The 25,272-nt window shown below is 37.8% G+C and overlaps 1 protein-coding gene and 1 long non-coding RNA gene across 3 annotated transcripts; one reads left to right on the top strand and one right to left on the bottom strand.

Moving 5' to 3' along the window:
- Positions 1-110: 110 nt before the first annotated feature.
- Positions 111-24,372, bottom strand: LOC129353309 (cortexin-3). 2 transcript variants are annotated; one of them, XM_055022591.1, is made up of 2 exons: positions 24,059-24,372; positions 111-1,117 (listed from the first exon to the last, which is right to left on the bottom strand). In XM_055022591.1, exon 2 carries the CDS (start codon positions 1,021-1,023, stop codon positions 775-777), a length of 249 nt encoding a protein of 82 aa, XP_054878566.1. In that variant the 5' UTR covers positions 1,024-1,117; positions 24,059-24,372; the 3' UTR covers positions 111-774. The 2 variants fall into 2 exon arrangements, with proteins under 2 accessions (XP_054878566.1, XP_054878567.1); XM_055022592.1 differs by lacking the exon at positions 24,059-24,372 and adding an exon at positions 3,402-3,485.
- Positions 912-2,535, top strand: LOC129353313 (uncharacterized). The gene is made up of 3 exons (XR_008605004.1): positions 912-997; positions 1,342-1,392; positions 2,128-2,535. It is a non-coding gene; the product is annotated as an uncharacterized LOC129353313 (long non-coding RNA).
- Positions 24,373-25,272: the final 900 nt, after the last annotated feature.

The following is a 25,272-nucleotide window of genomic DNA, read 5'->3' as shown; positions in this document are numbered from 1 at the left end:
TGCAGCAGAGCTCGGTGATTTCTGCAACCTTCACCATCTGACCAGAAACCAGACCGGTTCACAGAGCCTCTGCAGGTTTGGCCAAACGTGATGCAAATCTTTCTGAAAGCAACATTTATTTGACATTTGGTCAACAAAACTGGCTGCATTTGGGCAGAGTTCGGTGCTAACTAGTTACTTTTACTCAGTTACTTTTACTTGAGTAATTTTATAATGAAGTATTTTTACTCTTATTTGAATAAAACTTCTGGATTCTATCCTGATAATGTAATTTTTAAATATTAAATGACTGATAATTTGATCAGTTCCTCAGTGCTTGACTAAACTTTCTCCCAAATAGTTTTATTTGAGGGTAACGTTTGGATCCTCGCTGCCTTTACTGGTCGTTGTGTTTCTGCTCAGACGTGACGCCTGCTGGGTGAGACAACGATCACAAGAAAAGCAGCAGCAACACAAAATGCACTTTTCTCTTTGTTACGTTAAAAGTCCAGGTTTCAGATCCACATCAAAACCGCTGAAGGTAAAATGAACTGGATCGATTGATTCAAATGCAAAAACAGAAACTCTTACCAATCTTACTTGGTAGGATTTTGTGTTTTTGCAGCTGATTGTGATTCATTTTACTAACAGGTCATTACATTTTGCTCTGGTTGATTTGTGGAACAAGCAGAATCGAGAAAACGTGCGTCAGTGTTGGTGCCGCGGTTGGTCAATGTGATCGTTGCCTCAGTTTAAGCGTCGGGTTGTCAGGGTTGCTGCCTCTCAGGCTGCCTGTCAGGAAATCCGGTAATCAAACGTGTCCTTCTCCATGTAGTCCGTCCAGGTAGACGACGGCATGCTGCGGTACGGGTCCAAAAGGATCCGGAAGCAGCGGACGATCAGTAGGCCGAGGAAGATGAAGAGGATGAGGACGAAGACGAAAGCCGCCCTCTGCTCGAGCGTGAGGAAGGAGGCGGAGGAAGAGGATGAGGGGAAGTCTGATTCAGAGGCCGAGAAGGTGCTGCTGTAGAGGTCGTCCGCCATGTTCAGACGATGGTTCTGATTGGTTCAGTTCGGGATCATCCGCACCTGTCCACTGAAAACCATCTTTACAGCAGAGGAGTCAAATCGGAGATTTCTGCAAAGCAAAACAATATGTTATTTTTACTGTGAATTACAGATCACAATATAGATTGTTAATTTGTGAGCATAATGTTCCTTGAGTAAGAGAAGTGCAGAAAATTTGTGTGTTACTTAATTTAAAAACATGAAGGCCTTTTTTTTCTTTGAGTGATCAGTTGTGAGTATTTTGAATCGATTCAGACACAACATGTCGTATTTACTTGAAGTGGATTTTTACAGGCCAAATGTCAAACTGTGAGGAAATCTACTGCAACTGGTAACGTTTAGAAAGTAAGACTTTATGCTGCTTCCATTCACTACTGCTATGTTTCTACACAGATTATCAACCAAAGTTATTCTGATGACATGAAGAGTGTCTCCATTACAAAAGTGGAAAAAACGTCACACATTCACTGATGTTAATAAAACCCAATTTAGGAATTGCAATGTTTTTCATTCAGATCTACGTGCATCAGAAAATCAAATTCACATGAAAACTTACAGATTTTTACAATTTCTGTGTAGCTGACGGCTTTAATGTTGCTATTTTTGTCTCAGGATGCCATCGTGTTATTTTGGTGTTTTGCTAAATTTATTTATGCTTTCTTTTTTTTTAAACATATTTATTGACTTATGACATGAAAATAATATACAAGCCTGAAAAAAAGTACTGAAAGGAACCAATAAAAAAATGACTTGTATTGCCTTAAGAAATGACAATGAAAAAAAAGAGTATAAATTAAATAAGAATAAATCACAGATTCTGCTTTCCACATGGAAATACTTGAGTATTTTGATATAAAATACATTTCATTTAACTTCTTCCAGTTTCCGAATGTGTAAGTCTGTTGTCATACATGATGTTGATACAGTGATAATAATGCAAATGTCTGCAATCATAATTATTCAAAATGTCTCAAAGCAACAAAGAAAATGGTTTTCCTCAGTACACAGAGAGAAATGATAAAAGTAAGAAAGAAAACTACACCCCATTTACATGTAAATTGATTTTTATTCTTGTTGCAGTGAGAAGTCAACGCAGGAACTAAATGCAGGACTGAACAAGCAGGAGGTCAGTGCAGAATACTAATGAACTTCATGTCACAAAAACAAAAGCTGAGGCGCTGCCAAAGGAGCGAGCCGGCCGACAGAAAACATGCAACATGAAGTTAGACGCCTGCAGACAAACAGGGCTGTGCAGCCAGAAAGAGAGGATTTTAAAAACCGCTGAACGAGGAACCAGCAGGATAAAGGAGCGACATCGAGGAGTGGTGAAGGAAGACGCCTCACATGGGGGAAAGAAAAGAAATTCAGATAAAGAAACTGAAATCAAGAGCTAGAAACTGATCAGAGCAAAAAGAAAATCCAAACTCTTCCTGAAGACATGAAGAAAAACAGCAGAATTTCCCACTGACTTTAGAAGGCCTCTGAATAATTTATGCTAATATTTCTGTCTCAAAAAACAATTTTTTTTCTTTTTGCTTTCATTTTCACAGTTTGACTTCATGAAGTCATCCCCACTGAACGTATTAAAGCTGCAACTTTTATAAAAAAAAGAAAAGTTACCATCTCTTGTCAGTGTGTTATGAGACAGATAACTTGTGAAAAAACAAATCTCCTCCACTGCCTTTCATGCTACAAAAGCTGTTTTTTGAAAATCCCAGTCAAAAACAGCCAATCAGAGCTGGTAGGAGTGTCTTAGCGCTGTAAATTATTCTTGTGTATGCGCAGTTTCATGTGGTCATGCTCAAAAGTGAATCAAAAGAGTTGAGTCCCACTTTTTTCCTTCACGGTGCTCAGCTCTCACTCTCAGTGGCTTCGACCTGCTCAGAACTTTGTTTTGGTCTTTTGTAGAGCCGGTTCTCTTCCTGTTCCAGGAAAACTGTCCCTCATCAGTGGCCCTGCTAGCTACCCTGAGCATTCCTGGCTATCGGGGAAAAGCTGTAGCATAGCAGAGAGCAAGAGGGAGGGTGTAAGCAGCCCCTACACAAACATGATTTACACCGTTGGACTCTCCTACAGGCTCCAATTGATTCTTTCACAGATTATCCGTCTTGACAGAGTGACAATTTTATCAAATATGTAAAAGAATTTTATTTTTCAATAAAAGTTACTGCAGCTTTAAGGATTCATGTATTTTTTAATAAACTGAAGGTTTCAGTTCTTGAGGTCCTCTGGGTTGTTTCTTCACTTCCTCAGACTAAAACATTACGACCCAGGAACAGGTTTTTGTTGGTTTCATGTTGTGTTTATTGTTATTTTTCTAAATAAACTGGTTTGGTGTGCAGATTTGAACCCACCTGCTCCAGTAGGTTCTGTTAAATGAAGCCAACCTTTGTCCTCCTTCTCTGCTTTGAGCATAGCGGTTATTTTCTGCAGCAGCATGGAGTCGTTTCAGAGTCCTCAGAAAGCCAAGCTGTTTCTTTAAGTCCGTGTCTTTCAAACTTCATTTTTCCCTCACGCTGTTGTTCTCTTCCCAGCAGTCTGTGGGTGGGATTGTGGGTGTTGTTAGTTTTAAACACATCGTTTTGGCAAGAAGCTTTTTATTTCCTTCCCACATGGAGACTAAAGCCAAACTCAATTGGCTTTAAATTTTGTCATCTCTTTTTCAGGCTCGGTTTGCAGCTCCAAAATCAGAAGGTGATAAATTAAATGAACTTTAAGCTGTTTACATGCACAAACAGTTGGATTATAGGGGATTTTCTCCTCTTGAAACTCAAGTTTGTGTCTGGTATGTAAAAGGAATAAAAGCATTTTCTAGATTTTTCTGTTTGGACTCATTGTCCAACATGTCCTGCAAGGTGAACCTAAACCTCTGCAAAAATTACCATAGGTTTTTAATCTAAAATGTCATGAGATATTACTTTACATGCGTCACGTAACGCTAAACTTGATTAGTTTGAACAAGACGAGCGCAGAACGTCTGTGAAGGATTTGCTGAGTCTGTGTATTCAAACTCCCTCCTGCCATCCTCGTTAATATTTCACTGCCCATCTTTCTCTGGTTCCTCATTTTCATTCCGTTCACCTTCAAGTTTTCCAACTTGTTCAAGAACAAAACAAAGGAGAAACCCCTGGAAGACGGCTCCGACGCGTCAGAGTGGAGTTAATCCCTTAAAACTGATGTTTATCACAGCATGTGGTTATTTACACTCTGTGCTGTTTTCTGCTGATTCATCATAGCGGAGGTCAAACACACACACACACACACACACACACACACACACACACACACACACACACACACACACACACACACACACACACACACACACACACACACACACACCCCCACACACACACACACACACATTGGAGGATATAAAGTACCAGAGTCCCTCCAGGCTGCAGCTGCTGCCTCAGAAAATGCGTGAAAGCTGAAAAAAAAAGAAAGTAATTAGATTTGATGGAACAAATCATGCTGACCTCAGAAGTGTCACTCTAACCGTAAAGACTCATCGCGGCCGAGCGAAGCCCGGAGCCTTTGAAGAACCATCTGCGTAAAATCAAAGAAATGTAGAAAAGTTCTGGGAGAAGTTCAGAACCGGGCTGAGCTCGCTGTTCTTCTCCAATCTGTGTCAAACTGATCCTGAGGCTGCGGTTCTGCTGCGGTTCTGCGTGACATGATGGGCAAGTTGTGCGAATGGGGAAGTTAAAGGGCCAATCCGCTGATTTTATATGTCAAGGTCAGTTTGCTCTGCTTGCCTGGTTTAACTTGGTTTCTGGATACTTAACAAAACATTTACTTTTATAAAAAATATGTTTGTTTTTGTGGCATATTTCTGAAAAACGTGAAAGCTTGTTATGAGTCAGATAATCTGTGAAAAGATCAATCTTCTTGGTCTCCTACTATTGCCATCTGAAGAAATGAACCGCTCCCGATCAAAAACAGCCAATCAGAGCCAGGACGAGGGTCTCAGCGCTGTCAATAATCCTTGTGTACTCACTGAAAACAATTTACCGTTTATCATGAGCGGTGGCTATGCTAACTAGCCTTAGCATTCACGACAGCCTCTGCTGGCTGCAGTGCAGCAGAGAGAAAAGGGAGTGTAGAGGCGAGCATGATTGACATCGCTAAGACCCGCCTCTGGGCTCTGATTGGTGGTAAAATCTGCTTGTTTTGATTATTTACACATAAATACAGAATTAAAACAACCACCTTTTATCCAAAAATACGACAACGTCCAGTTTAAATACCTTAAGCTAATTAAGCTAGTAAATAAGTTGTTGAGTGACATAAAAAACATCAAAAACTACAACTGTGAAATGGCCTGTAAATATCAAAATAATGCAGATTTATTATTATTCAGTTTGAACAGGTTTATTTAAAAAAACACATTTAACTGAGTAAGACTGGAGCAACAGTTGGCAGGTTTTCAGTCTGTTCACAATGCAAAGCAGAAGATAAAAACATTTTAATAATATAATTTACTAAATAATGTCAATAACTGTTTGATCCTTAAAACTGCAGAAACTGATTGGAGTAATAATAATAATAATAATAATAATAATAATAATAATAATAATAATAATAATAATAATAATAATAATATAAATAATAACACACTTTGAAGAGAAATCACTGAACCATTTCTGACTGATGTTCCTCAGCAGAGATAAGAAGAGCTTCATATTTGTTTCTACAGTTTATAATATCATTGGTTGAAGATATTCAGTGCATGTCAAGGCAGCTCAAGCCTCCTGAAGCTTTTCACTGTAAAAACTGTGTGGGAGTGCAGTGGGAGTGGAGGAGTGGGAGACGAAGAGGACGTCAGTCTGTGTGGGAAACCTGCAGGAGCTCTGAGCTCAACCTGAGAAAGCTTCTTGTTTCTTACTTTAATTTAATTCACCGATGCAGGTATGATTTTTAATGTGAAGGTATTGCAAAGTGTTCAGGATTGATTCATCAATATACTGACAAATTATGTTTAATAGGAAAAGATTAGTGACCTAAATGCAACAAAAAAGCAACATACTTTTCCACATTCTTAAACTGTATCTTAACTTTTCTTTTTAAAAGACAGAGCAATGTATATTCACATCAAACTCAGATTATGCCATGGAGCCTCGGCTCTTGCTCACCACTTCCACACAAATGCAGTAAATAAAGCAGGAAACAAACTTCTGTTCACTGGATCTGGAGAAAAGAAAGATGCCCAAGCTTCAAGCAATGCAGTGTCATAAACCGCTACAGGAAAGCAATAAACTTGAGTTTACAGTCAGAAAGAGAGAGACAAAACTTAAAACACCAGACAACAGCAGAATATATAGTGGAAGGCACAAAATTCAGAGTTGAAAATAAAATACTGTCGGCTGTACGAGACGCTGCTCTGTGCTTGACTCTTGTTTGTTTCCTCACTGTCACAGTTTGCATTAGACAGACAAACAGACGTGCTATGAGCCCCAGAAAGCAAAATATTTACTTACAGTCGTATGAAACAACTACCTTTATAAGAATAAACATGATATTAAAGTCTAACGCAGTGTTTGAAGATTATTTGCACAATGAGTCACATGGTCTTTGTACTTCCATTTAGGTCTTGTTTGTGTCTTGTTATGTGTGTGTTTTAGCAGTGTTCTACTTTCTTCCATGTTTTTAAATGAAGAAAGTAAATAAAATAAATAGAGTGTGGTTGCAATGGGGGGCGTTGTTGGCCCAAGGCACCAAACAGGATAGGACCACACCTGCCCGCTGACTCTAAATCTGCTGAAAGATTTAAACTAAATCTGAGGCACAAATCTTAGGTATAACAAAGCTTTCTATGAAATCAGCTTGTGATGGAGCTGTCTGTTCTGTTCACCATCAACTGGACCGACCGACCGGTTCATCTGTCTGCAGAACTGAGGAACATGTTTCCTTTAATCTCTTACAGTTTAGTAAAAAAGAAAACACTAAACTGCGCTTGAATCTTTACAATCTCTGTGTTATTGATAAATCTGTAACCTGCAATTGTTGCACCCGTCTAGTTAATATTGGATTTTTTTTACAAACCAGCTATCACTCGTTTCAGATGCTGTAAATTTAATGAATCAATTTGCAGAAGTTTAATTTTTCATTTTAGGAAGCCGAGACAAGAGGAAGAACAATGAATAAAACTTTGGTTTATTTATTCGATCAATTTACTGCTCTGCTGTTTCTACAGTGTGTGTGTGTGTGTGTGTGTGTGTGTGTGTGTGTGTGTGTGTGTGTGTGTGTGTGTGTGTTTGTCCGGCTTTCATGCAAGACAGAATTCAATTAGAAGATGATGTAGTTTCACTGAGCCTCCAGTTTGGATTTGACGGCACAGAGATGATGGAGTTTTATTCATGCAATTAACAATTCATTTCTTACCCCCACACACACACACACACACACACACATTCAGATGTCAGTTCTGCACAGACACACCAAAGTGCGACCTGCTCCAGTGTAGAAACTAGTTATTTGTGATACCAAGACAGCATTTTTGGTGGTTTTTGAACTAATTGTCTATATATAAAATTTAATTTGTAGAATTTTATAAAAAACAAAACTACATTTAAAATATCAAGTACTGAAAATATATCATATTTTGCAAATAAATACACAAAGTGGTTAATTTTATTCCACTTTCTTTATCTTGCCTTGCAGGTTTGTGGAAAATAAATAGATAAATGAAGTAAGAAGCAGGAGTTTTTCTCTTTTTTATGTGAATTTAGGATAAATGTTAAATATGGTAAAATTCTGATTGTTTTCCTCTGAGACTATTTAAGATGATTTCTCTTTTACTTTTCCCTCCTTGCTGCATTAAATGGTGTGTATTTCTTCACAGAGTGTGTACATCATACTGATAGTGTCTTTTCTGAGCATTCACGTTTGTTCTCTTTACACACAATTCAAACTTTTTAAAAACATTTTTCTTAAAAATGATAATCAAACACCCCGTGTGTTAACTTCACAACCAGTCTTCTGCGCCATCATTGCAAATAAAGTGATTGAATCAGAAGCAAAGAAAGTCAGGGACAGAAATAAATTAAATATAACAGAATAAAGAGTTTTTTTGTTCCGACTGATTCGATTTTTCATTAGGCAGGAAAACCCTGCAGTTGATTCAGGTTGACAAAGCAAACTGTTGTTAAAGTGGACAAAAAGATTATTTTAATTGACATGAAATTAACTGTTTTACTAAAGTTAATTACAAATAAAAGCAGCAAAAGATAGTGAAAACATAACAAAAGGTCAGTGTTTGTTGTGCAAACATCCCGAACTTCACAACATCTCCCAGAAGTCAATGTTTTCTGAACAACACATGCGTGTGATCCAAGGCTTTTTTTACAAGTCAATCTGACAGAAAAAACTTAATACAGAAAAACTTAATACAGAAGATTATGGCCAAAAAATAATATTTCGACAGGTTTTTATCAAAATCCTGAGAAAAAAAGGTAAAAATTCTCACAGAAAACTCTAAATTCTTACAGGAAAAGCTTCTTGAAGAAAAATAATTCTGAGAAAAAATAATTGAGAAGGAAGTCAGAATTCTGTGTTTTTGTGCCTAATTGTCTTCCGTAGAGTTAGCATTGGTGCCACTGTAACTGTGATGATCTCTCTGTTATATTTGATGCTAAGCAGCTGCTGTGAAATACAACATCAATATTTGTAGGAAATACATTAATCACTTTAACACCTACTTAATTCACACACCATTAATTTTACTTTGCTCAAATACTGAAATTTTAAAATAAACATTGATTCCACAACTTGTTTACCAGCTGAGTTTTGCTTCTTTTCCTTTGAGTATATTTTTATGTTTGTCTCTTTAGCTCACTGTACACTCTGGCCTATTTAAAGGCACAGTGCAGCCTTCTCAGCATGTGATGCTGCAGCCTTGAATGACAACAACCCCCCTGACTTTACCTGCAGGCAGAAACTGAACAACCACTGCAACATCACAGCTCACACACATAGAGAAAGTGCAGCGTGGACCTCCTGCTGCATCAGAGAGCCTCCACATATTCCCTCTGACTGCACTGTTAAAGCCTGACATGAGGAGCGAGCAGCTATGAAACGCTCACAGACGTCTCTGTCTTCCCGGATAAGAAGCAGCTGTCTGCCTGTCAGCAGCGCCTGGACAAGAGACACTTTCTGAAAGTCAAAGATGCAATCATGTAAATCAGGACACAGTTGAGGTCTCCGGCCTGTAGAGCCAGAAATACAGAAAGAAACGGAGTCAGATGACAACCAGGGAACAATTATCAGGTAATTTGATACAATGGCTGTACAGCAACTCTATACTGAGTGCCAAAATCGGTTCTCGTTAGCTGCTTTTCCATTACAAATGTATACAAAACCGTGTCTATATTCCCACGCATTTTCACAAAGGCCTTTAAAATCCCATGTGAATCAGTTTCTTCATGCAATAAGTCATTGAAGAAACATGAACCTCCAACTACTTCCTGTTTTCGTCTTCTTCGTCTTTTCCACCAGTAGTAACATCCGGTTGTTGATTTGAAATTTTTTTTTTTTTAAAACATGTATATTTGGGATTCTGTTAAGCAAATTTGCCATGGAAAACAGCCAATAAAAATGCAGATAAGGATGAAATATGTGAGGAGAATTACTTGATTTTGTTCGCCAGCCAAACTCAACACCAGTTTAAACTATTTTATTGTGAAAATTGCTGCAAAAAGATGCACAATTATCCAATTGTATGTCTTAGAAAAGCAGAAGTTGAGCCTCCTGTACAACCAACAAATATGCAGCATGTGGTTTGTGGCTAGTAAGTCAAAAACAAAACTCTTGTATCTTCCAGCAGCCATTGTACAGAGATACAGCAGTAAAACCAGCTGACCAAACATGCTGGAGCTCAGCTGGGGTTGCCGGTGATTTGTGACTGTACATTACGAAGGTTTCCAACACTGGAAACATTGAGCACTTGGGCTGTTTTTAGAAGCAGTAGAAACAAAAACAAATGATAGATTTAGCATAATAGATCCTCTTTAAACGTCTCCACAACTTTATCCCTGATATTCTCTGAGCTACGGTCCACACGGCTGACTTCTGAATATTTGCAACTCTAGTTACATAAAACAAACATCATTCACTCTTCTAGGAACACTTGAACATTAGCGATGAAGCTGAAGCCAGAAAATAAGCTTTTATTTACATGCACTGCTGCAGCCTAAGCCTTAAGCCCATATTAACCTTTAATTCATTAAAAAAAACCCTGAAATATACACAGATAACACTTCAACCTTAATTGGTTTGAGTAAGTTTAAGGTTTAAGTAAGTCAATGTGAAGCAATTTGAATTACTAAAAAGGTGAGTAAATCACTCCACAACAACCCCTTTGCATTAACCTCCCTAATTTATTTTTATGCATGCAAAATTTCAAACACACAGATTAACAATGACTTCATTTTTTCCATTAGCATCAGACTGCTTAGCACCGACTATGTCACCAAGCAATGTGATGGGTTAATAGGCGTAGGAAACAGAAACGTGTGTGTGTGTGTGTGTGGGGGTGTGTGTGTGTGTGTGTGTGTGTGTGTGTGTCTGTGTGTGTGTGTGTGTGCTGTGGATTAACTCAGGCTGTGATTTGTCAGCAGACTCTCTGCGAGTCAACACTTGAACTTAGTTCCCCTCCGTCGGGAAAAGTCGGATTTGTTGCCAGCTGCTTCTGACAAATGGCTGCTAAATCCCAGCAAGGTGTTTTTTTGTGCGGCTAAGTGTTACTGTAACCAGAGCGATTCTTCACCAGGCGAAGAAATGAAGCCAAAGGAGTAATAGTAACTATATGCCGCTTCGCCTGCACGACCATCAGTGATTCCTGCAAGAATTAGCAGGGACATCCACTCAGTTATTAAAAAAATGTTGTACATATGGCAACTGATATGGAATTGTCAAATTGCTGATATTAGAAATGCATTATTTGGAATATTTTGGTTTACTTCCATGAAAATTGCAATTGCAGATGGAAGACATAGAAAAGGACAAAGAACTATATAACTATTAAGATTAAAGCTCCTCAGATTAAACAGAAATTCCAGGAAAACAAGAATATCTAATAATCTGTGCATTTTCAGAGATTATTCTTAAAATTTCTGAGCTTCTTGGTAGAAATTTTGCAGTCCTGGGACATCAAGCTTTCTTTTTTTACAATCCATCCATCCATCCATCCATCCATCCATCCATCCATCCATCCATCCATCCATCCATCCATCCATCCATCCATCCATCCATCCATCCATCCATCCATCCATCCATCCATCCATCCATCCATCCATCCATCCAGAACAAAACGTATTTAAATAGTTTTTGTTACCGACGCTCGTATCGTCAGCTCTGCTCAGAAAGTGTTTTGTAATTAAAAATCTTGTAAATGAGGTGATTGTTGAATTAACATTTTGAAATAATTTTGCATTTTTTGACAACAAAATTAAAAAACGTTAATAGGAGAATTCATGTTGCAAAATTAGCCTTATTAAAATGCAGCAGAAAGAAGAGGATCAGCAAGCAGATGTAATTTAGACTGCAGGGAGCGGATTGCAAATGATATGGAATAATATCTAATAATATGCTAATTGCCACAGAACATCATCCATATTATTGTTGTTCAATAATTTATTATGAGTGAAGATGCTGCTATTTACTGTTCCATACCTCCTATCTTGTTCTAATTCATTTCCTTTTATATTTCTTTATTATATTTTTGTCTTTTTATAAATATTTATTGTTTAGTTTTTTCTGTTATTCAAATTTCCCAGAGGAAGCTTCCTGATGGATCAAGAAAGTTCAATCTATTTTAATCTAATAAGTTTTTCAAGCATAAATCCCGGATATTTCAGATTCAAAATATAACTTCAAGCTCCAAATCGTAGAAGGGTCACTCAGGGGTGCACACACACATGCGTGCACACACACACACACGCACGCAGAAATGGAGAGTCATCTGTTAACCAGATTGTAGCTCAGCGCCGCCTCATCGATGCGGAGCGGACCAAACTGTGTTTGCGATGAAACGACGCTCCATCATCATCACCATTACATAACAATTGCTATTGACTGCCATTACTTTCTTATTACTGACAAGCGTTTCTTTATTGGTGTGTGTGCGTGTGTGTGTCTGTTTGTGTGTGTGTGTGTGTGTGTGGGTGTGTGTAGGGGTGTGTGTGTGTGTGTGTGTGTAGGGGTGTGTGTGTGTGTGTGTGTGTGAATGACTCATCTTGTGGGACATTCAACTATTTATATTCAAAGATTTGGGGTGAAAATAAGATCCAACCGGCTATCAGCCCGCAGGAAGGGGATTATTTAAAGACAAGCAGCGTTTCCAGGAAAGGCGCAGGAAGTACCTGCATGTCAGTTAAATGTCAAACACAACAACGCCACTTTAGCTACATGACTCACAATCTTCATGTTTCTGTCTTTACGGTTTACAGCTGGAGAACCAGGCGACCCTGAAAGCTGCAGTTTTAGATTGACAGACAAAAAAATGAAAAATAAAAATGTGCCTCTCAGGCCATTTTACCTCCTCTCAGTGATTTTTTTTTGATTGCCACAATGGGCTCTCAGAGATTATAATCATGGTAACAGAAAAAAGCCAAGCAGAAGCAATAACGGCCCTCTTGGTGAGAAAGAGCAACAGGTTTTTTTCAGAGATTAGAAAACAGACATTTCCACAAACACAAATGGGTGACTTCATTAATGTTTATGCAAAATTGCATTAAAAGTAGAGCTGTTGTAAACCAAATCTTTTAGTGATCAAGTATCAATTATTCTGACAATTAATCGAGTAATTAAATAAAATTTGATAAAATAAAATATTGGTAAATTCTACCATAACCGCAGTATTACTATTGGATATCAACATCGATCAAAATTTTTATATTTGAGCTTCCCTACAATTACTTTTCTGTAGTTTAGAAAATGTACCTGTAACAATAACAGCTCACTAAGTTAACCAGAACAAATACACTTATAAGAAATGTCTGTTCTCCAGCTTTAGGTTTATGTATTCATCTTCAGTCAGTTTAATAGATGAACCCTCACCAGACATTGATAGCTTTTGTGTTTATGTCAGTGACGGGATTTGACACCTTTGTTTGTCACATACAGAAACATCTACCAGCTACATGCCGCCATGATGAGCTCCGCCACCAGTTGTTGAGACTGGGATAATATGAAATACATTTTGCGGTTCATCCGTAAAGCTAAACTAACGTTAATCATCTAAAGCGCAGCGTCTAGTCAATCTGCTCACCTGTATAAATGCACCCGCTGCGCACTTCACCACCACCAGGAAAGGCTGCCGTACGCCAGGCGGCGTGCCAGTCATTTTAAGGATGCTTATTGGTTCCCCAAAAAACAACACAACCCCAAACACGATCATGGTAACACTTTATTTGATGGGTTGTGAATAAGACTGTCAAGACACCGTCATTACCATGACATAACACCCGTCATGAGCATGACTAAGTCTTCATAAGTATTTATGACTGCTGTCTTTAGTTTTAATAACATAAAGCTACATAATTTTTAAAGTGTAATCAGTAAGACTTTTATAACAAATTTATTTCAGATCATGATTTCTTGGTTAATGACAAGTTGTCATAACAAAGACCTTCTGAATAATGTCAACTTTGTACTAAAAGTGTCATAATCCACCAAATGACACTTTATGACTACAGTCTTAATATTCATGAAGACTTACTCATGTTTATGATAATGTCATGACAATCTTATTCACAACCCGTCAAACAAAGTGTTACCTCAATAAATGAATTCCCCCCAGACCGAACTTGAAAATTGGACGTTATGCTGCTAGCACCCAGCAACAACTCAGAGGGGAAGTGAGAGTGCGGGAACACGGCGCATTAAATCATAAAACATAATTTATCGAGGTAAATTTTCCTTGAGGTACTTGAATTATTCAAGGAATTATTACAGCCCCACTTAAGAGTGTCATTATTTACTGAATGATGCTTCATGACAACAGTCGTAAACATTTTCGAAGACTCCTTTGTGTTCATAACAAGTTATGTTTTATGACAGTGCCATGTTATGCACACACCTTCAAATAAGGTGTTACCCACAATTATAAATTCTGAACGGATTCTCCTCATTAAGGGAGAAAACTTATGCTTTTCACTTTACATATATGTGTTTTAAATTGGTATAAATACAAGTTTGTTCCCCTCTGCTTTCAAATGGATGTTTTTTTTCCCATCCAAGAAAGTCTGGATCTATTTCTGCAGCATTTGGTCCATTAATCCCAGCAGCTGGTGCTGGAATGTTGCTGGTAACACTGGGTGGCTGACTGATGTCACACACAGGATGTAGTCAGCACACAGCTTCAGTCGTCACAGCAGAAACCAGTGATCAGGACTCAGACCTGAACCTTCAGAGCCACATAAAGACAGTTACAAAGCCGGCCTTCTGTCGCCTGAAGAACATCTCCGGGATTCAATGACTAATGTCCAAAATAAACTTAACTGATTGATCGAAAGTTAATTTAAAAGTCCGGTGACAGCCGTAAGAGGAAAGATTCCCATGGGAACAATTTAAAATGACATTTGGTCATGTGTTATCCACTTTTTTCTGACTGACTCGCTGTTTCTGTCTCTTACTCTGCAGTTGTGGAGTCACAGTATCTGGGATCATGAGCGCCCTCTGCCATGAGGCAAGAGAACTGCCCGCCTCAGCTCGAATCTGTTCTCTCCATTTTAATGACAACATACAGACAGGAATATTAAGGCGCATATTGCTGCCACCTGCTGGAAGGGAGTGGGTTAGGGTTAGGGTTAAGGTTAGTGTTTCAGTGTTTCTGATTACAGTCGAGATGGAAAATAGGAACACTTTTAACATTTAATTTTCCGTTAGGATCAATAAAGTGTTGCTTAATTGAATTACAGCTCATATAAATGTATTATTATAACATTCTGACTTATTTCTGGTATTTTTTTTTCTTGGCCCTAATACTCTGTCTCAGAAACAGGAAGTAAAATGCTTTTTGAAGAGTTATTTCTAATAAGCTGAATATTTTTGCTTGTAAGGCAACAAAATGTAAAAATCTTGTTGGTAACTGAAAACTTCTCCAAGGTAACGTAGGATCCAGAGTTTTAATAAAATGTAATTAAGCAGCGCATTAATCAGCGGCAGCATCGATTTCCGCTGCTCCTTAGTGTCTGAAGAGCTTCAGCTCAACCACTGAATGTGTTTCTAACTAGAGGAAGAGATTGTTGCCACAGTGACGCCTGACAGCTCGTCAATAAGTCGTCCAGCAGGTAAGCCGGACAGGGACAAGCAAGAGACCAACTCTGCCCACAGGAAGCAGGAAGCGAGGAGAGGAGGTCAGACAGCGGGCCGAACATTAGGACGTTTTTCTGCTCTCCGCTTTTCAATTTAGCAGGCGGCGCAGAGGGAGCGGCGCCCAGCTGCGTCCAGACGCAGGGGGATGATTGCTGAGCTAATAGCGGGCAGAAAAAAGCTGGAGTCAGAGCAAACATGGCCGCCGACCAGATGACTCTTATTGTGAGAATCATGAGAAACGTGACAGAAAGGTGTTCAACATTAAGGCTTGATGACAGCACTTCTGATCTTATTTATTCATTTTCTTTGTTTTGTTACTTCTTTGTCTCCCACTGTTCATGAAGATATTCGGAGTGTGAAAGTGACAGCAGGGTGTTGAATGTTTTCTGCTCTCAGTTTCTCATGTCTCAGGCTTTTGGACTCGTTTTCTGTCTCTCCACACTTCATCTCGCTTTACTTCACTGCTGTAATTACTTTCTCTGTGTCTCATCTCACTGTTGATAAAATCTTTTTATCTGATGGCAGGAAGTGTTTTGGTGTCAATGCCTCTCCTCATCCCTCCATCTGTCCATCCATGTTTTTATTTTACGCTGTTTTGTCTCTTGCTCTGTTTCAGGTTTGGTTGTGATTTTCCAGCATAAACAATCAGTGGTGACAGCAGGCTCCCCCTCTGCGCCTGCACACATCACCGACGTCTCAACTAAAGGAAAAAGAAAGAAAAATGGCCCCCGACTGCCAAACCCGACGCACAATCGACACCTTGAACGAGCAAGAGTCTGTGCGTGACGAAGGCCCCGTCCAGATTAATCCGCCTGTGTCAGAATAGATTTTAAGTCTCACCTTCAACACATTTTATGTTGTTCAGCAAAATAAAAGTTTTCTGAAGCATAATATTTACAAATTTCAGTTTTTATGGACAAGATATCTGTAGAATTATCGAAAAATATTACTACATAATATTGGAAATGAATACTAACTTGCTTAGCACGGCTTTAGCCATGTTGAGTATCTTGTTCCTTTGGAATCTGATCATTAATGCACATATTACTGCCACCTGCTGGAAGGGAGTGAGTATTACAGTTTTTCTGATTAAAATCCTGGATGCTACAAATCAGATCGACTTTTCAAAAAGTCGATCTGACTTATTCATTTCTTTTCTGACTTATTCATTTCTTTTCTTTTCTTTGAAAAGAAAAGATTTGGAGCGTCATAAACCCCAGATAAGTTTTTTGTTGTTGTTATTGTCTAATGGTGTTCTGTACACTAAGGAGTGGCAAAGAACTGATTTTCACCAAATTTCTGCACATATATGAAAAATAGGAATGTTTAAAATTGCAATTGAAACCCTTAAAATTATAGAAATTAATTCATTTTAAGTCATTTTTGGTCTAAATTCATGTCGGACAACACAAACAATCATTTTCACTAAACAACTTTCAGTAAATCTGCAGAAAAAGCGTTGAATGTGACAAAACCAACAAAGCAAGACCTAGAGAGAAAAGAGACGATGCTCTCAGACTCCCTGATGTTCCAGTTGGACGATCGTCGCCTCGTTTCAAACAGCCTGTCGTCTTCTCCATACGTCTCTGTCAGGTTCCTGATGGTTTTAGTTTCTGTATTTGCTTTATATCTACATTTATGGACACTTTCATAAAGGTTTTTTACAGCTTTTCAGTTAAATCATCCTTTTATTTCCTTCTGTCAAATCTATGCGCTTTCATTTAATTTAGATTTTTGAGGTTTACGTTTCTTTTCTGGTCATATTGCAGATATTCTGGTTTTTTAGCATCTTCCCTCTTTTGAAATAATTTTTTGAACATCCCAGTCTTTCTGATTCCTTTTGAACATTTTGACATATATGTTCATAAAGTCTCACTTGAACACATTATAGGAGCCAGGGGGAAGAAACATTTATTGTTTTAAATCTGGGATTTTTAACTTAAATTATTTCACACACAACAGAAATATTTCTGGTGTTTTGTGGGAAATTAAATCACCAAAGACTGCTAGAAATGCTACCTTATAAAGTTTTTTTATTGCTTGGAGTTGCAGAATAATAAACATTTTAAATTTTTAGATTATAAATAGAATACAGATCTCTGTGGGGGTTTTATGCAAGCAACTTTAAAAACGTATATTGTGCTTCCTATGATACAGTTTCCAAAACTGGAACTGTATCATTGGAAAAAGGAAGAGCTGTAAAGATGGTAACCTGATGGTTTAGTTGCATCATTTTTATAAGAGTTTTTTCACGTCTTGATGTTTTGATTAATGGTTGATTTGTGTGAAGCTGTACTAATGTCATTGCCAGTGAAACTCTTGATAAAAAGCAGTGATGACAGAATGTGTTTCGCTGGAGGAAACCATCATGGACAAAGCAAGAACATTTTCTACCATCTCTGTTTCCTTTCATGGCTCATTCAATCAGATCAAAGATATCACATAAAGTAAAAATGATATTTTGGGTTTGCAGCTGCTTTTTCACCAAATTTATAATGGGGAAGATTGGAATTATTAAAATAAATTTGCTAATTTTCAAATTTTGCACTAGAATAAAGGGAGCTTTTGTTGTATTTCACATTTTTGTTGAATCAGGAGTCATGTGACTAATCATGGGATGTTTCTACTGGTGGAAAGGACAAAGAACCTGACAGGAAGTGGTTGAAGGATGATGTTTTTTTAATTGACTTGTCTGAACAAACTTATTCACGTCATTTTAATTGCATTTATGACTGCAATTGAAAAATGTTGGTTTTTTCTACATCAGCGGTATATCATCAAAGTTTTATGTACATTTGTAGTGAAAACACAAAATCAGAGATCTTTGAAATGATGTCAGTGGTATTTCTGTGATAAACACAGTGAAGATATTTGTGATGATTCTCAATAACTTTGCATCAAGGCTGTCATGATGTGAGTTGTTGAAAAATTCAGGGAAATGATGAAAATAATAATTTAAGGAACAGGAAATGACAGGAAACCACGGTGAGAGCATCAGCAGGATCTGACATTATGATGAGTATTATAAAGTGGGATTTGATTACGTGATGCAGCACAGGTGAGAAAATGAGCAGATGGAAAACAATTGGAAGGAAATAAGTAACACTAGAAATAAAAAAAGAAATAAATGTAACACAAGGGCAAACTAAACTCAAAGTCCAAAGATCATGACCAAAGAGAGACCTGTCTGGGTCAGGTTTGGACTTTTACCAGAAAAAAATGCTTTTCTTCAAGTTTCTTAAAAAAGAAATCCTTATGGGAAAAAGTCAAAACTACTTGCTATTCCTGCAGACAGCGGCCCAAAATCTCCAAAATGCAACGAGGATGTGACCTCGATTTGATTGTTCATTTAGAAACTTTGAACAGAATTATTTTTAATTAAATGAAGTTTTTAGTATTGATTGTTCATGGTGTTAAATCTTGAATGTGGATTTGCCTTAAATAAGTACAGTAGATCTCTCGCAATCTGATATTGGCTTTCTTATGTAACCCAAGTCCTTCTCTGATTGGCTAACCTCACGGTAACTCCTCCCTCAGGAGCAGCTACACACACGATACGATTAAACCGTCCAGAAAGGACTGGTCAATCTCTTAAAAATACATTTAAAGTGCTTTAAAAAGCAGTGAAAGTTGTCAGACCTGCTCAGTTAACTTTTCCCCCCATTAAACAGCAAGTGCCAAATATTTTGTTCTGTATTGTTGGAGACTTTTACGGTGACAAAGCATCACCATTGGAGCAGTTTTTGAAGAAAAAAGCACATTTGTCTGTTTTTATACAAATATTTGTTTATTCTAGTCAGTAGAGAACATTAAAGAGATAATTAATAAGATGCAGTTCTTAAATTCTTTGATTATTATGTAATTGTTGCTTAAAATGTCATTTTTTTCATGAATCGAAATGAATTAAAATCCTAAGAGAAATAAAAAATGATTGATTTCATGAAACAAAGATTGGAAAGGGTGGATGCTTCCTTCAGATTAATTTAGTTAGATTGTGAAAGTGATTGATTAATAAAAGGTGACATCATTGAAGGTAGCTCAATAATCACTACAGGAATTTAATTTAATATGAGATCACTCTTCACCACAATGAAAACTTAATAGGCAAATTTAGCAAAAACTGATCTTTGTTAGCCTCTTTCCTGCTCTTCTCTTAGTGCGTTTTATCTTTTCCTTCTCTAAGGTCTATTTCTGTATCTTTGAGATCATTAATGTCTCTATATTTGTGGTCTGTCGTTCGGTAATTAAATTTAAACCTTTGTGTTTCTCGCTTTCAGGTGCTATTTCTGTCTTCCTATTGATTCCCAGTTGTCTTGTTCTCCCTCTGTGAGTCAGCAAATATGGACAAGACAAACACAAAAAAGATGAACAGAACAGAAATCTAAATATAAAGCGAGAGGCGAGAGGTTGAGTCTGTATATAAATGATCTGACAGCTAATCTGTTTTCTTCTCCATATTCAATCATTTGTTCTGTCTGGGATTCGGGTTCGTATTGACGGCACGCCGTCCACTCCGGGGCCGTCTCCGGATGTCAGCAGCTTTGGCGTCACTGCATTTTCACTCGGTGTGTTTTAACACTTTCACCTCGAATGGTGTGAAAAAAAAACAACCTTAAAATAAAAGCTTCTTGATCACCAGAAACGCTTCTGTTACTAACTCAGCTCTGGGAGTTAGAAATATTCAGAAGGAGGAAAGAAAAATCAGAACATGTCGATTCCTACTGACTTTAAATGCAAAAACAGATGGAAAACTTTCTGCTTAAAGGCGCAGAGTAATGTAAAATCTTAACATCATGTCATTCTCTCATTAAAATCATGGCTACTCTGTTGCCTTAATTCTTTCATGCATGTCTAAGAAATACTGTCATACCATTCAGCTGTAAAAAATGCCTGGGTGGACTTAGCTCCGCCTTTGAGGCACAGCTCCGCCTCAGAGCCGCTGCTTCCAAGTTTCCGAACTCCTTCAGACTAGCCAGCAGTTATTAGCAAACACCAGGTGGAACTGCACATCTGTGGAGCTCATTGTAGGAAATATGTCTCTGTAAAAACGTTTTAAAATCATTACTAGAGGAACGAAAGTGGAGTTTCAGAAAGAGCAGTAGTTTTTAAAGAGACAGAGCCCCATTTTCAAGGAGTTAAACTACGAAGTTAATATTTGATAGATATGTCATTTTTATGAAAACTGAAGTTAACATAGTTATTTGATTGTGCTATGAAGTCGCACCATGTTAAATACATAATGCTTCCACTTTTAAGTGTTTTTTTTACTACAAATAAATGTATTCAACTCACTTTTCAGTGCATTTTCTTCTCTAGGTTACACAAAATGTATCATATATTCTTATTCCCCTCCATCAACTTGTTTCCAAATTAAATCCTTCAGATATTCTTTTTCTCTTAAAAGACCAAATATATAATACAGTGTGCAGCTGAAGCATTCAAGGGACGCAGAAAAAGCAATAATGCACAAAACATTACATTTTCTGATAACTCTTATTAAAAATACAATGCTTCTGCACCTTGTTAGAACATCTGCTCTAATTTCTAACAAATTCCATTTTAATTTGGACTGAGATCAAATTAAAGCAGATTCTCAGAGAAAGCTGCAGCGAAACGCGGCCCAAAGCCGAATCAGTCTGCACAGTTATCACAGAAGCAAGTTTAAGGTTTCTGCAGCCCAGTTATTGAGCAAAACTGGTCCACTGTTGTGCACTGAAGTGTGGATGAACAGACGAGGCATCTCCATCTCTTTTGTTGGAGTTCTTTAGAAGAAGCACTTTTCATTCTGGGCAGAGGAGGCTCTGTTAAAGCTGAGGGTCACTGCGGCTGAAAGCCAATAACTCCAGAAATCAATTGCAGCTCTTTTTTACATTCTAAAAAGAACATGCTAGAAGAAATTTCAATGCTCTGAAGGGTCTACATTTAAAATTGCAACTTGGTAAAACACTATATTTTTCAGTCGCTCCATTCACAAAATTAGCAAACTTCAAAAAATACAAAGAAGGCAAAATTACAATCAACCTCACCATAATTTCCCCCAGCTACTCCTGATTAAATTTGCCCTCCAAGTTATTTTGCATCTGAATGGGAACTAAAAAACATTTTTCATTCCTAATAAAACTTCTTGAATTTGTATAACTACCAGTTTAATATAGCAGGTCAAAATATATAAGTTTCTTAATTCTTAAGTTCCCACGTGTTAAATAAATAAGCCACATCTTGGTTGTGCTGGAACGTTAAAATAAATCGGTATCAATTTGTGGAGTTTAAAATAATTGCTCAATGCTGCCACCAGTAGGCCAGAATGAGAATTACAGAACAAGTTATTGGTTCTGGTAAAATTCAGTTGATTTTTCATTTCTTTCCATCCATCCATCCATCCATCCATCCATCCATCCATCCATCCATCCATCCATCCATCCATCCATCCATCCATCCATCCATCCATCCATCCATCCATCCATCCATCCATCCATCCATCCATCCATCCATCTTCAAACATTCGATATGCAGCGGTATTATTGAAGTACCTTTCACTAATTTTCTCTATTTTACATACACAGGATAAAATAAGTATTGAAAACGTTACAATTTTTCACAGTAATCATATTTCTAAAGATGCTATTCAGATTAAATTTTCACCAGATGTTGGTAACAGCCCCAGTAATCCATGCATAAAAACATTTAAAGACTCTGTGTGGGAAAATGGCCCAAAATTACTAGTTTATTCATAAAACTACCAATACCAACAAAGGCTTTTCTACAAATAATAATCTATTCCATACTTTTTCCCTGCGTCGCATTCACATTGGTTTCTTTCTTTGTACGGATTACTTTGGTTCTTACCAACACCTGCTGAAAATGTTATATTTATTGCGTCTTTGTGTGAAGTTATGATGTGAACAAAAAATATTTCACCCTAAATGTTTTCTGCTCAAACAAAATTTAATAAATAATAAAATTTAGTTATTTTAAAGACAATGAGCGCCGTCAAACGTTTGCAATAACTAGCAACTTGAACACTGCAAACTTGCAGGTTGCTTGTAAATTTAGACTAATCCAATGGTTTTCAAGCAATTGGTTAAAGTTTATTCTACAGCGTATTAACCAAACTGAAGTCCAGATTTTGATGACATCACACCAAAACCTTTATTTTTGTGGGTTGTTTAGTATTTCAGAGATGGACTTAAGATGGGCTTGAAGTTGTTGTCCTGTTAAATAATCTAAAGTGTGTTTGAGTTTATATTGTGACACTACCACCTTTTTCTGTTTTAATTCAAATGCAACATCACAATGGACACTGTCCAAAAAGATTTTTTTCCCCAGAGTTTTGGGCATTATGACGATGTTTTTGTCATAATGCACAACAGGAAGTACCTTTATGTTTTGAGTACTTCCTGTTGTGAAACAGGTTCTATTTGCCTGATTCTACAGTCCTGGTAACAGATTTACCAAATCTGGTGTGGACTATATTTCTTCTGTTCCTAAATCAAATAATCATCTAAAAAGTGCATTTTGCATTCACTCTAGCTAGCATTGTCTGATAGCATTCTGAAGCCTTCAAAAAGTAAGAACAGAAGTAATATTAGGAGTCAAATACTTTTTACAGCGCCATGTTGCAGTTTATAGGTTGGGTTCAGTAATTCTGGTACAATCATTTCATAACAGGGGTTTTACTGCTGGACTGATGCTGACCACCAACTTGATTTCCTGTTTTGTTAGAATAAATGCAGCAAACCTGAGTGTTTCTTTCATTAATTTAACAAACATGAATACTTTTGAAAAATAAAATAATTTTTTTCTCCACTAAATTTCGTCTTTTTTTTTTTTTTCTCATCATTCCACCCAGAGAAAAAATATATAATTATTTTCGATGCTGAGTTTCTCTACCAGAACTGTAAACAGATCTCTAGCTGATCTTAACTTTCAGTTTACCAAATCAATTAAGGAATAAACACATGCTGGAAATGGACATGGAAAAAAGAACTAAAACAGGAACAAATTCAGACAATTGAAACGGAAAACGTTTCAGGAAGAGCAGCAACAACCTGTGGATGACAAGGCGGCTCATTACTGAGCTCACTAACATTTCATCTCTTATTTCTCCCAACAAATTGCTTCACGACAAGCATCTCTGTCTGGGTGAACGTGTTTTTCCAATGACGCTTCAATTTTATGCACTAATGAATAACTGCGTTGTTTGAGGGAAAAGTGAATCATTGTTGATTATTGTGACTATGTTGGTAATTAATAATAACTTGATGATGAATAGTTAAGGTGATATCTAATTAGCATTAATCATTTAAGCTACTTCATAACCCTGCAAAGGCAAATCAATGTTTATTTAATCAAACTCTGTTTTTGCATTTATTTATTTTTGCTGAGGAAAAATTAAAAAATCTTCTGAACAGCAAAAAGCCCCATATCCATGCAAATGTTGGGCGTGATTTGAGCGAACGTCTTGCAGTGACAGAGGCAGCTTTTGGCCACAGTTTTCTGGGTGTTTACCGGCTGGGAGACGCCATCACACCAGACCGGCACAGAAAGGGTCCATGACACGGCTCACCTCCCTGCACCACACTGAACCCTCACATTCTGAGCCCTCACATCAGCCAACAGGCACAAACCACGGCAAAATAAAACAAAATAAAATAAACCCCCCCTCAAAGTGACACCAAGGTAAGTTGGGACTCACCCTGCAGAGGCGGCGTCGGGTGCCGCTGGTTGTTTTCTTGTTTTTTTTAGGGCGTCGGGGTCACCACCTGAACTCCGACGATGCCGAGAGCTGAAGCGACACTTTCCCGTGTGAACAAGTTGTTACCATCTTCTCGCAGCTTCTCCGGAGACGGAGGCAGAGGCAGAGCAATCCGGGCGACTTGATCCGCTTGTTGCTCTTACATCTTCCTGAACATGTGGCGGGTTTCACTTTGCCAAGACAGAAAGCTCTTCGGTGTCTCTCCCCGCCGCTCTGCTGGCGCCTCGCCTTTCTCTCTTCTCCGCCTGCCTTTCGACAACAACTGAGGGGAAGATGCTCGCTGGCGCTGGCTGTGTCTCGTCGCCCGTGGCAACCAGTTGCTATAGCGATGGACCTGCGCTCATTGGGAGACGGCGGTGATGATGGAGATACTGGGAGGCCTATGGAGGGATGGAGGCAGACTGGGAATGACTATTGGAAAGTTTGCGGGTCATAAGACTTTGTGAGAAGAGAGAAAAATATTTTTGAATATTAATTTAATTCAGTTTTGAGCTGTTGGTGTCAGATCCTTATAACACTTTGCAAAATAAGAAAATTACATGCACATTTAGTCACTTTTCTCTTTGTTAAACTCTGTTTAGTCAACCCTCTGATGCCATGTTAATGTTCTGCAGAAAGAAGAAAATTATTAGTTTCTTTCTGCACAATATCAAACAACATCTTTTTTTGTATCAAACAATAGAATAAAAACAATTCAGGTGTGACAACAGCATCAGGTATGAAGGTCAGGCAAAAGCGTTCTTATAAGGCTAAAACAATATGTATGAAAGCCAAGATTAACAGGAATAGTAATAATATTATACTGTACAAAAATAAAGCAGAAAGTACTGCACAGTTACTACAAATTAAAATATTAGGGGTGCACTGACTTATCGGCCATCTGATTTATTGGTGGCCTTACATGTGAAGCTGATTTTATCCCTGCATCTTATCTAAGCAAAGGTCTAAAAAGGTCTAAAAAAATTTACTTTTTGAATTTTTAATTTCTCCACATTGTCATCTTGAACGGTTCTGCTGGAGATGATGACATCAAGCTTAACTGGTTTCGCTTTTTCACCATAACAGACCGCAGCCTCATCATGACTGATGAGTCTCTGATTTTCTATTTGTCTCCTGCTCTGTCTGACTCCTGCCATCACTTAACAAGACACAGA

Source organism: Poeciliopsis prolifica, unplaced genomic scaffold (genome assembly GCF_027474105.1).
Source record: "Poeciliopsis prolifica strain line A6 unplaced genomic scaffold, Auburn_PproV2 SCAFFOLD087, whole genome shotgun sequence".
NCBI lineage: Eukaryota > Metazoa > Chordata > Actinopteri > Cyprinodontiformes > Poeciliidae > Poeciliopsis > Poeciliopsis prolifica.
Note: the sequence above shows the minus strand (reverse complement) of the source record. Positions and strands in the feature narration are given on the sequence as shown.